A 13638-nucleotide genomic window follows, 5' to 3' on the forward strand; every position below is an offset into this window, starting at 1 on the left:
TCTTGAGGTACAAAATCTGTAAAACTCTTTACCTTCCTTTATAGCTTTAAATTGAGGGATGAAAGATATAGGACACATGTCAGAGGTAGTTTCTTTACTCAGAGAGTAGTAAGGGAATGGAACGCTTTGCCTGCAACGGTAGTAGATTCGCCAACTTTAGGTACATTTAAGTCGTCATTGGACAAACATATGGACATACGTGGAATAGTGTAGGTTAGATGGGCTTGAGATCGGTATGACAGGTCGGCACAACATCGAGGGCCGAAGGGCCTGTACTGTGCTGTAATGTTCTATGTTCTATGTTCCTCACACTTCCCATCTTCTGATGAGCGGTAACTTTTAAACTCAAATATGCAATTATTTCATGACAGCTACATTTAGTTGAACCTTGTCTAATTTTTTTCCGATTTTTTTTATGTCCTGTAACATTTTCTTCATACATTTTATGTTTAGTTTTAGACTTATTCAGTAATGTTTGTTTTTGTTTTCACTGCCTTTACATATTTATGCATATGTTATGTTGAGAGTAATTAGCTTATCAGAGATTGTTTTTGGTTTTCTTGGTTCGTACTGATCTGATCTGATTTGAAATTGTTTGCTTGAAAATGAAGGCAATATGTATTTCCATTAATTTTAGTTATGGGATAGTTCATCTCGAAAATTATTGAAAGGTAAGCTGAATGAGGCAACAGAAGACTTCCTACAGCCACAAGTTCTACCATTTTCAGGAAAAGGGAAACAAAGGATAAACTGAAGGAGGAAGTAAATGGAAAGCTAAAATTCCTCAACACACAATTGAGAATTTATATGGTGTAGAGCTAGATGAACAGAGCAGGCCAAGCAGCATCAGTGGAGCAGGAAGGCTAACGTTTCAGGCATAGACCCTTCTTCAGGCCGTTTTCTTGCCTAAGCCAAAAACATCAGCCTTCCTGCTCCTCTGATGCTGCTTGACCTGCTCTGTTCCTCCAGCTCTACATCTTGCTATCTCAGATTCTCCAACATCTGCGATTCCTACTATCTCTGAGAATTTATATGCTTGAGTGTAAGTTATAGGAGTTGAGTTCTAAATTTTGAGGTAGCTTAATGAAGAAAATGTATTATTTAATTATCTCCATGTTGGTCAGACCAAATGTTCCATTCTGTTTCAGATTATTGTTACCCTGTTGAATTTCTTTGGGATTGAAAATTTCTGTGTGCCTCAGCTGTTACTACACACATCCAATTTTGATGTGCTGTCCAGTCCAATGATGTCTTTAGGTTGGCACGTTACAGGCCATCTGATTTAAGCAAAGTCTGTAATATGTTGGTGTTTGAAATATGTCTTGTATTTTCTGCATAGGTTCATTCTAATTACCATCAAGACTTTTAAATATCGTTCATTCTGAGTTACCAGAATGTTTAGAGCTCTGGATCTACTAAGAGTTCAAACAAAATTGTCCAGACATAAATCATTGCATTTCATTTGACCTTGATAAGATCATTATTGTTTTTTTTCTCAGCATTTAGCACAAGTGATCCATTTATCTATCTATCATGAGTTTTCTGGGGGCCCTTGCTTTAACCGATCATCTACACGTCAGAAATTGTTACTAATCTATCAGGGGCATGTCATTCAGTGATGAAATGGCACAGGTGTTCGTGGTCACAGGGTTACAAAGCCTGTTACTTTTGACTGTTTCTGATGTTTAACACTAAATGACTGCAGTTTGTTTTTTCTGTCAATTTGGATTTGCATAGTGCTCTCAGGCACAGCTCTGAAACAGCAGCCATCTGTTTCCTCAAGGGAAAGCTCCTGTCCTGGAACTAATCAGAGGAACTGTCAAATTAAAGTAGTGACATGTTTAATTCATACTAGATACCATCACCTATCGATCCTGGCATTAGCTTCCTATTTAATCTTTCAATTCACGTTAAAGTATGTTTTACTTGAGAGTTCCTGGACGAAGTTTGGAAACAGAGTTGAGCTTTGTTCATAAATGAATACCCAGGCATTTGAAAAGATCTTTTTCTTTCCATAAAACTGTCTGAATTCATCTTGTTGGGAACAAAGTGATAATAATCAAGGCTTCAAACTGTATGCATTTCAATTTATTTTCGTTGCACGGCAGTTCATCTCCAAAATTGTTAAGTTTTTTTAGTTTAAAAAAAAATGCAAGATATAGACATGGGCCTGTATTTGACATTAAAGTCACAATGATATTGTTAAGGCCCACCTTGAAAGAGGAACAAATCAGACAAAGTCTGCTGTTCATTTTGTGCAGCCAACTATCGAAATCTGCAACAAAAACACAGTTGCTGGAAAAGCTCTGGAGGCCTGGCAGCATCTGTGAAGGATAAAACAGAGTTAACGTTTCGGATCCGGTGACCTTTCCTCAGAACTGATGGTGGTCAGTTTATATGCAGAAAATAGGGAGGTGGGTGGGGTAGGGAGTAAACGATAATTAGAACCTAAAGAGAGAGAAAGACAGTTGGATAGACAAAGGCGTTGCTAACGATCAGGCTGGGAGGGTGAATAGTTGTTAATGGAGACTGTTAGTGACTAACAACAGTGGGTGTGTATTGGCAGGCTATGTGGTAACAAGGCCTGGTGTGTAGCGTAGGGGGCAGGGACATGGGAGAGTTTAGGCCCTAAAACTGTTGAACTCAATATTGAGTCCGGGGGGGCTGTAGGGTCCCCAAGTGGAAAATGAGACGTTGTTCCTCTAGCTTGTGGTGTGCTTCACTGGAACGTTACAGCAAGCTTGAGACAGAGATGTTGGCCAGGAAGCAAGTGGTGCATTGAAGTGGCAGCCAACAGGTAATTCAGGGTCATTTTTGCGAGCAGAATGCAGCAGGTGCTGCGAAGTAGCCGCCAAGTCTACGCTTCATTTCCTCAATGTAGAGGAGACCACATTGTGAGCAGCAAATGCAGTAGACTAGATTCTGAGAAGTTCAGGTGAAGTGTTGCTTCACCTGGAAGGTATGTTTGGTCCCTTGGATACTGGGGAGGGAGGAGGTAAATGAGCAGGTGTTGCACCTTCGCCTGTTACAGGGGAAGCCGTAGGGCTGTGGGGAGGATATGGGTTTGAAGAAAGTGTGGACTAGGGTGTCCCGGACACACATTCCCCTCCCTTTCACTATCCCACCCACCTCCCTATATTCAGCATATGAACTGACCGATGACATTAGAAACATAATTACTGCCAAATATCTTCTTTGGAACTCAACATTTTATTGGTGTGGAGACACATTTCTTCATTTTTTTGATTCTTATTGGGTTTTTTTTTAATGCATATTTTTACTTATCCTGAGTGTCTTTCATCTCTGTTGCACCTTTTGCTCCTCTCAATTTCAAGCAACACAATTTGGCATTGAATGCAATATTCTAACTCAGACGTCCTGGTTCAGATTCTGAACACTTCGGGGAACGTTCTTCAGTTTGGTTATTGCTTGCCCTTTTCACTCTGGCCCCAGATCCACTGAAGCAGATGCTATGCCGCAATGCATTTCTAATGACCATATGTTAGAGTGAAAGAAAAACATACAGAAGGTCTGTGGGCAGATGTAAGTGGTTTGAATAACTGCTGTTCATTTGAAATGAAATACCAGTGTAAATACAAAATCAGTGATACCTTGTACAGACTGTTCAACTACTTTATAGAATGCATGTAAAGAGGTGCGAATTTAGCTATCAAGATCATGTATTAATACATATAGTATCTTCATTTCACACACTTTAGAAGCATTCCTATTTTGGGTACTAAAGACTGTCTTCGTTTAACTGTAGTAAAAAGTTGCAGTATATTATTTCATTCAGTGTTGCACATACATATGAAGAAAAATGTATTCGTTGAACACAAACAAGTAGTTAATATCATTTAAGGCCTGGGAATAATTGTCACTTTGAAAATCTAAGAAGGAATATTGTTGTGGGTAATTTGAATCAAAAGTTTTACTTCCTTTGTACTTGTTTATAATACTCATCATCTCTTCACGGTGAACAGTATATAGTGACCAGGGAGGAACCCATGTTGACACCATTCTCTATAATCATTAGAGTCATTGATGCATCCCTGATTGGATAGAGCATCTGCCTGACAGAGAATTCGGCTAATGGCAAGGCATGACAGCAATTAGTTATAGTCCATGAAGGCTAGCTCAAGACCAATTCCAATATATTTCACGCTGCAATATGTTGTCATTTGTTTAGCCAGACAGTATTAAAGTAGCCCTTTATGCTGTCAGAAGCAGAAAAATATAGGAGCAGGAGTAGGCTCTTCAGCCCATTGAGCCTGCTGTACTAAGATAACAAGATGTAGAGCTGGATCAACACAGCAGGCCCAGCAGCATCACAGGAGCAGGAAAGCTTGACGTTTTGGACCGAGACCCTTCTTCAGAAATGGGCCACCTTGTTGTCTCTGAATCTCCAGCATCTGCAGTTCCTACTATCTCTGAAACAATTTTAACCCCACTGTGAAGCCTATTTCTGAAGAAGGATATTAGTCTGAAATGTCAAGCTTTCCTGCTCCTCTAATGCTGCTTGGCCTGTTGTGTTCATCCAGCTCTACACCTTGTTATCTCAGAATCTCCAGCATCTGCAGTTCCTACTATCTCTAAGCCTGCTGCACTGTTCAATATGGTCATGGCTGAATATCCACTTCAATGCCTTTTATCTGCGCTAGCCCCAACAGTCTTTACATCGTTGGTAATTAGAAATCTGTTAGTCTCTACTTTGAGCATATTCAATGACTGAGCTTTCATGACCCACGTAGGATAGAGAACTTCAAAGATTTACAACACTCTGGGTTTTAAAAAAAACTTATCTCCGTCCAAAGTGGCTTTCCTCTTATTATGAAATTGGCTTTAAACTCCCTGACTGGGGCAGTGCCTTATGCATCTACTCTGTCTATCCCTGTAAGTATTTTGTAGGTTGGAGTGAGATCACCTCTTAACCTTTGAAACTCAAGAGAGAATTTTGGCCTAATTTGTTTAGTATCGCTTCATGGACAGTTCTGCTATTTGTCCAGCAAATCAAGTGAACCTTTCTTGCACTCCTGTTGTGGCTACAATATCCTGCCTCATGGAAGGGAGCCAAAACCACATATAGTACTCCACAAGATGTGTGAAACACCCTTTGTCATTGACAAGTGCATGCTGACTATGCCCAATAAGATCAGTATTATCATGTATTCTTTTATAGTATCATTCTGAAGTAAAAAAAAATCCCAACTGCTGATATAAGGCTAATTCATCTGTCGTCCACCATTTTCTCTCTCCCTTGCTTCTTAAATAGTGAGGTGACATTTGCAATCTTCCAATCAGAGGAAACTGTTCCAGTATCTGTAGACCTCCTTGAAGATAATGCATTCACTATCTCCACAGCTATCTCTTTCAGCATTCAAAGATGGAGAATATCTGAGACTTATCAACTCATTAACTTTTCCAGGACAACCTTCTTACTAATTCTAATTTCCCTTGACTCTCCATTCTTCCTTGTTCTTTGGATTTCTAATTTGGGTTGGATTTGTCCTGCTTTTTGTGTAGAGGATATACCTTGGCAATTTTTCACATTTTTGGTGTAGGTGCCAGTGTTATAATTGTACTGGAACACCTTGGCTAGGGGAGCGGCAAGTTCTGGATGGCAAGCTTTCAGTACTATTGCTGGAATGTTATCATCACCCACAGCATTTGCAGTATCCTGTATCTCCTACCATTTCTTAATATTATGTGGAGTGAATCACATTGGCTGATGACTGGTTTCTATTATGCTGGGGACCTCTGGAGGCAGTCAAGTTGGATCATCCATTTGGCACTTCTCTCTAAAGATTGCTGCAAATGCTTCAGCCTTATCTTTTGCACTGAGTTATTGGGCTCTTCCATTATGGAGAATAGGAATATTTGTGCTGCCTCTTCCAGTGAGTTGTTTAATTGTCACTGCCATTCACAACTAGATGTGGCAGGACGGCAGAACTTAGATCTGATCCATTGGCTGTGGGATCACTTACTGCTTACACTGTTTGGCATGCAAGTTGCCCTGTTTGGTAGCTTCACCAAGTTGACACCTCATTTTAGTTATGCCCGATGTGGCTTCTGGCCTGCCCTTCTGCACTCTCCATTGAAGCAGGGTCAATCCCAAGGCTTGACAGTAACAGGTGAGTGAGGGATATGCTAGGCCATGAGTTTACAGGTTGTGCTGGAGTACAATTCTGCTGCTCTTGATGGCCCATAGTGCCACATGGCTGCCCAGTCTTGAGTTGCTAGATCTGTACGAAGTCTGTCCCGTTTAGCACAGTGATAGTGCCACACAAAATGATACAGGGTATTGTCGATGTGATGGGAGGATTTCATCCCCACAAGAACTGTGAAGTAGTCACTCTTGCCGATACTGTTAAGGACAAGCTCATGTGCAGCTGGCAAATTGGTAAAGATGAGGTCAAGTATATATTTCCGTGTTGTTGGTTCCCAGTATTGCAGACCCAGTATAGCTGGTGTGCCCTCCTAGGACTTGGTCAGCTCAATCAGTAGTCCTGCAGCCTAACCACTTTTGTGACCCCCCCATCCAGAGTACATGTTGCACTCTTGCCATCCTCAGTGACTCTTCCTAATGTTGTTCCACATGGAGGAGCACTGGTTCATCAGCTGAGGGAAGTCAGTATGTGGTGGTCAGCAGGAGTTTTCCTAACCCATTGTTTAGCCCAAAGCCATGAGACTTAATGGGGCCTGGAGTGAGTGTTGAGGACTCCTATAGTAACACCCTCCTGATTGAATACCAACATGCTGCCATCTCTGCTGTGTCTGCCCTGCCGGTGGCACAGAACGTATCCAGGGATAATGATGGTGTTGACTGGGACATTGCCTGTCAGGTATGATTTGGTAAGTATGAGACTTTTGTTTGACTAGTCCATGAGACACCTCTCCCAATTTTGGCACTAGCCCCCAGATATTAATAAGGAGGACTTTGCAGGCCCAACAAGGCTGTTTCTGCTGTTGTCTTTTCGGTGTCTAAGTTGATGCCTAGTGGTCCATTCAGTTTCATATCTTTGCTGAGACTGGCTTGCTAGGCCATTCAAGAGGGCACTTGAGAGTCAACCACATTGTGATCCTGGAGTCATATCTAGGCCTGACTAGATGAGGATGGCAGATTTCCTTCCCTGAAGGACATTGGCAAGCTGGGTGGGTGCCTTTGTACAACAGTCAGTGAAGGTAAGCATGCCGGTATTGCAGGTGGCCAGGAAGGCAAATGGCATGGTGGTCTTCATAACCACAGGATTTGAATACAAGAGTAGGGATGACTTGCTGCAGTTATATAGGGCCCTTATGAGACCACGTGTGGAGTGGTATGTAGCTTTGGTCTCCTTATATGAGGAAGGGTGCTCTTGCTATCGAGGCAGTGCAGCAAAGTTCACATGACTGTCAGCTGGATTGGCACAGCTTCCATATGAGAAGAGGTTGAAAAGGTTAGGATTGTGTTCGCTGGAATTAAGAAGAATGAGGGGGAATGTCATAGAAACATATAACATTTTGTCAGACTGCTCATGATAGATGCAGGAAGGTTGTTCCTGATGACAGTAGTCTGGAACCAGTGGTCACAGTCTAAAGATACATGGCAAACCATTTAGGACTGAGTTGAGAAAATGTTTTTTCACCCAGAGTGTGTTCGCTATCACTGAAAGCAATGAAGGCCAAAACGTTGTAAGATGTAAAGAAGGAGTCAGATGTAACACTTGGATTAAAAAGGATCAAAGGATTTAAGGGAAAAGGAAGAATAGCCTTTTGAGTTAGATGATCGGCCATGACCATAATGAATGGTGGAGTAAGTTTGAAGGGCCGAGTGGCCTACCTCTGCCTTATCTTCTATATTCATCTTATACATCTGCTGACTATGCCTCCAATGGGCCTACATTTATTTCAGCCAAGCATTTTTTAACCTACCTTTAGAAGCTTTCACAGTCTGTTTTGACTTTCTTTTTGCTAATTAGGTTCTTCCTAAATGTAGATATCTTCAAATATACTATCCCCAGTCTTGATCACTTTGCAACCATGTTTCTATAAAGGCATTTAAGTCATACCCATTTACCTCCATTTGTGCCTTTAAATCATCTACCTTGACACTATGTGGTTGCAGTTAGAGTGCCTTTAACTTTGTGTTTTTCACCTTATTTCACATTCTAAGCTTTGTTGATGCCCACCTTTGATTCGCCTGCCTTCTAATTTCACTCACCACTTGTCTACTTCCTGATAATTTTTGTTTCTTTCAACTACCCCGCTGGTTCCTATACCCCTCATGAGCTAGTTTAAGTCCCCCCATCAGCACTAGCATTGAAGGTGTTGAACACATTTTTTCTGTTATTGTGGACCCCTCTGATATGCTGAGTCTGGATCACCTGATTATTCTCACCTCCACACTTACTAAACATAATAGCTTTCAAGCTGTCAAACTTTGACATGTTCTAATGGTGTGCACAGACTTTAGATTGAAGCAAAAAGTCCATATTACTTACTTACTAAAATCTTCTTAATTATAATACATCATCCATGCACCACAATCCCACGCCTCCATTTCTGTGGATCTGTAAATTTATTTTGAAGTGCAGGTGACTGTTAGTTACCTGGTTTTAGGTCAAGACAAACTGATATATTGCTGCAATTCATGTGGCCTAATGTAATGTGAGAAAACTTATGCCACCATATAACAACAATGTCCAGATAGTGCTTTAATATTCAAGGTCAGTAACACTTCCAAACCTATATAACTAGGCTACAGTTTCAAGATGTAAGAAGGATACACGTAAGTAGAAAAATAATGAGAACTCCTTTCAATGTGATAAATAATCTCTCCTCCTCCGTGATATTTTACACCCCAACCTAGCTGCATTTCTGGTAAGCTAGGTTTTCCAGGGCACTCTTGCAAATTCAGTCATCCATTATCAACACCTGCGTCAAAGTGATTGTAACATCATTGTGCCCATCTGTGCAACTCTACTGGTATATATCAACAAATTCATGGGACAGAATCTTCCTCGGCACTGAACAACGTGGGCATTGACAAGAAAGTTAGGAGAGTCACTGGAGATTGGTAATGATTAGCTTCCCGTGTCAAGAGCAAAATGTCTCATTTTCTAAGCAAATGGTTGATGACAAGATGAGATTGTCCCTAGTGAGTTGCCAGGGGCCAACTTGCGTGTATTAAAATCCCCATTATTATTACATCTCACCTCATTGATATGTAGTTTCCCAGTCTCTCATCCTATAGGTAGAAACTAAAGGACAACACTTGCTGCAATGCAATTCAGTTACCTGGTGTCTTCAGCTTGCCACTTTCTCTTCTGATACTCTATCAGTCACCAATATCTCAGACCACGCTCCATAGACATCAACTGCATTTTCCCATCAGCAAAGCAGAGTACTAGTTACCCTCTGTCCAGTATTTGTGGGGCAAACAGTGCAGGGTACTGTGAACTACCAGTGCTTGTTTGGGTGTATGGCTAGACTTTAAAGATGGCCCAGCACCAGAAGTTCTGTGAAATCCGGGCAGTGGCTTGTGGCAAATGGGGAAAGTACAATGAGTGGGTGCAGTAGGGATGTGGCGATCGATAAGGAAGGTAGTTTGAGAAAACTTGCTACGGCTCGGAGGGAAACGCTCTGTGAAACTTGCCAAACTTGACACTTAGCCAATTTTTTTGTACGGTTCAGCCCGTAGTATCAGTGAATGTTCCGGTAAAAAGCGAATAAGAATAATGTTATAAAATGAGCCAACATGTAAATCAGTATCATTCAAAATTCTTTAAAAGAGGAAATGTTCTGAACACATCCATGGCAGTTGGGAATTTCAGCAGTCTAACCTTGTTGCACCTGTGCTTTCAGGGGCCAGCTGCATCAGCAGTGTTGTGAAAAATGGACAATGGTGTGTGAAGACACTCAAGCAAAAATGGCAAGAATGGCAGCTGCAGCTGCATGGGGACTAGGTATGTGATTACCTTCAATTATCGAAGTGGCTAATGTGCAATTAGTGTTACTGCTTTCGTTTCATTTTAATTCTGCCAGTGTAATCTGGAATTTTTTGCTAATTATACGGAAGCCACTTCTTTTGATGAGGGTAGATTTGCATCTGAAAGAGATAAGAAGAAAAATGGACTCTTTGGGTTTAAATTGGAGCTAGATTTGTTTTTGTTCAAGTACATACTCTAACAAAGATACAGTTCGTTAGTCTGTTGAAGGTGATCTTTGTGCAAAGATGGTTGCACCACCACTGTGGTGCCTCATTTCAAGTCATTTCTCACAGAGAAGCACTGGAGATTGTGGATGCTGAACTGACAAAGTATATTTGGTATGTGTTGTGCTCACGTTTTATTATCTGTATGATTAGTATATTCCGCTGTTGTTTATTTACTGTCATCTTCTATTAAATGTTAGCCCTTTCCTGATGGGATTGTCTATAGATTGCAACAATGGTACAACTCTTTTGACCTAACTGCTCAATACTGATGTTTATATTCTACACAAGCCACCCTTCTACTTTATGCCATTTCACTACAACACAACCTTTATTTCTTCCTTACTCCTTTACTCATCCTACTTCCTCTTCAATAGTTTCATGAGTTCACCTCAGCTACTCTGTTTACAGCAAGTTCCACATTTTAACTACTGTTTATTAAATCTAGAATCAAAGGGGGCATTCAGTGTTAAGCATCTAATATTAAAGTAACCCTGTTGAGGTTAAAAATTATTATTCCTGGCAAGTTACTATCTAAGGAACAAGGGACAGTTCGGCTGAAATAACACGGTGTGAAGCTGGATGAACACAGTGGGCCAAGCAGCATCAGAGGAGCAGGAAAGCTTGACGTTTCGGGTTGGGACCCTTCTTCAGAAATGGGGGAGGGGAAGGGGATTCTGAAATAAATAGAGAGACAGGGGGAGGCGGATAGAAGATGGATAAAGGAGAAGATAGGGTGAGAGGAGACAGACAGGCCAAACAGGTGGGGTTAGAGCCAGTGAAGGTTAATGTAGGTGGGGAGTTAGGTCAGTCCAGGGAGGATGGTCAGATCGGGGGGGTGGGTTGAGGTTAGTGGGTCGGAGATAGGGGTGGGGGCTTGAGGTGGGAGGAATGGTTAGGGAGGCAGGGACTAGCTGGGCTGGTTTTGGCATGTGGTCGGGGGAGGGGATATTTTGAAGCTTGTAAAATCCTCATTGATACCCTTGGGCTGCAGAGTTCCCAAGCAAAATATGAGATGCTGTTCCTGCATCTTTCGGATGGCGTCATTGTGGCAATGCAGGTGGTCCAGGATGGACATGTCGTCCGAGGCGTGGGCGGGGAATTGAAATGGTTCGCGACTGTGAGGTGCAGTTGTTTGTTGCAAACAGAGCGTAGGTGTTCTGCAAAGCAGTTCCCAAGCCTCTGTTTGGTTTCCCTGATATAAAGGAGGCCACAACGGGAACAGCGGATACAGTATATAACTTTGACAGATGTGCAGGTGAACATCTGTTTGATGTGAAAAGTCTTCCTAGGGCCTGGGATCGGGGTGAGGGGGGTGGTATAGGGTCAGGTCTAGCACTTGCTTTGGTTGCAGGGAAAAGTGCCAGGGGTGGTGGGGCTGGAGGGGAGTGTGGAGCAGACAAGGAAGTCACGGAGAGAGTGGTCCCTCCGAAAAGCACATAAGGGTGGGGAGGGAAAAAAATGTCTTTGGTGGTAGGGTTAGATTGCAGATGGCAGAAATGTCGGAAGATGATGCGTCGGATTTGGAGGTTGGTCGGGTAGTACTGCAGCCAGGAACAGCATCTCATATTTCACTTGGGAACTCTGCAACCCAAGGGTATCAATGCGTATTTCACAAGCTTCAAAATATCCCCTCCCCCGACCACATGCCAAAACCAGCCCAGCTAATCGCCCCTTCCCTAACCATTCCTCCAACCTCAAGCCCCACCTCTATCCCCTACCCGCTAACTTTATCCTGCGCCCCCCCCCCCCCCCACCCCCCGACCTGTCCATCCTCCCTGGACTGACCTATTCCGCCCCCTAACTCCCCACCTACCTTCACCTTCATTGGCTCTAACCCCACCTCTTTGACCTGTCTGTCTCCTCTCACCCTATCTGCTCCTTTATCCATCTTCTATCCACCTCCCCGTCTCCTATTTATTTCAGAATCCCCTTCCCCTCCCCCATTTCTGAAGAAGGGTCCCGACCTGAAGCGTCAAGCTTTCCTGCTCCTCTGATGCTGCTTGGCCCACTGTGTTCATCCAGCTTCACACCATGTTATCTCAGATTCTCCAGCATCAGCAGTCCCTGCTATTTCTGTGACACTTTGGCTGAAAGTATCTTTTTTACAATTTTTAAAGCCTAGGATTAGGGCAATTGTGCTCTGCATTACAACTCATTTCACATTGACAGCAATTTAACAGAGAATCAGACTCTTGAACACAGCATGACTTGTGGAGTGCATTGCAGCATCAACATGAGGTGCTGCAAGTCATATTAAGTACAGTTAGGTTTCTTCTGTTGTATTCGTTCTATGTTCTATATTCATCGTCTCAGTTCCAGTTCTGTTGGAAGGGAAGGTATTGGTATTGAGCTATTGTCGCACAATTGCTAGCAGCTGATTTGCAACAATATACGTGAAGATATGGGATTAAGTTAATCACATCTCACATTGGCTATTACATTGTAGTCCAGGCAAATGATGGAGATTGTAGGGAAAAAGAAAGGATTTCATACGCTCGAAATAAATAGTGTGCCCTGGGTTTTTGTTGACAATATAGAATGACTGTTTGAAAAAAGGGAAAATTGAAAGCCGGAAGTAAGAGCCCGGATTTCAATGGAAATCTTTAGTATTTTTTAGATGCAGTTTCCAAACTGCTGTGCTTTGTTTTGTAGATGTTTTCTGCAGTGCGAAGTTATCAACAAACATTTGTTTTTACTGTACTGAAGAAAGCCTCAGATTAGATATTTTTCACTCACTCAGAGCAGCCATTGATTATTCTAGAAAGACCACTAGCAGCTGTCAGACTCCAGAATTTAATATCAAGCAGCTTGCCGAAATTAGAGAAAAATGGTTTTCCTTTAGTTTCTAAACTTTCCTTTTGCTGTTGCCAGGGTACAGGGTAACTATTAATGCACAGAAATGAGAGTAACAAAGCTCCTGTTTCATGAAATCGCCTAATTGGAAAATTCTTATTTTCATATTTTTAGTTTCTAAGTATACTTTGGTCAGCCCGCACAAGTGGAATTTGAAAATAATCATGTTTAATCTCACTTTTCCAATACTGACCTTTCTCACCCAAGTACTGCAAATTCATTGACAGAAGTCTTCCTGTGTACGTTCAAGATTGACCTGTTCATATTTATGAGGGAACTAAGTCAGTCCTCAATATCCAGGCTTCAAAACAACTATTCAAAGCCTTTTTTCCGTGATTGAAAATTAATTTTAAAGTTTTTCTTCCTTTCCCCAAATAAACAGTAGAATCCAAGAAGAGATTTATGGCAAATAAATTGATTTACAACCATTTCTTCTGAAAAATGGATTAGGGACAAATAATAAAAGAGTACAGGTATGATTCAAAGATAATTGGTAGAAGACAATAATGCTGCTTAGAGCCTTACATTTCTCATTTGAAAACTGGATATGACTTAAAAGGGAAAAAAAATTGATGGCACTAAAGTGATCT

The 13638-nt window shown here is 41.8% G+C and overlaps 1 protein-coding gene across 4 annotated transcripts in view; it reads left to right on the top strand.

Annotated features, from left to right (window-relative positions):
- The window catches only part of mtor (mechanistic target of rapamycin kinase), a 366257-nt gene that overhangs the window by 243055 nt on the left and 109564 nt on the right, over nucleotides 1–13638 (top strand). For all 4 annotated transcript variants that reach the window (XM_048561203.2, XM_048561201.2, XM_048561202.2 and 1 more), the window contains one exon: nucleotides 9844–9944. In XM_048561203.2, coding sequence (XP_048417160.1) covers nucleotides 9844–9944 — 101 coding nt within the window. The remainder of the gene's footprint in view (nucleotides 1–9843; nucleotides 9945–13638) is intronic.

Source organism: Stegostoma tigrinum, chromosome 28 (genome assembly GCF_030684315.1).
Source record: "Stegostoma tigrinum isolate sSteTig4 chromosome 28, sSteTig4.hap1, whole genome shotgun sequence".
In the NCBI taxonomy this organism is placed as follows: domain Eukaryota; kingdom Metazoa; phylum Chordata; class Chondrichthyes; order Orectolobiformes; family Stegostomatidae; genus Stegostoma; species Stegostoma tigrinum.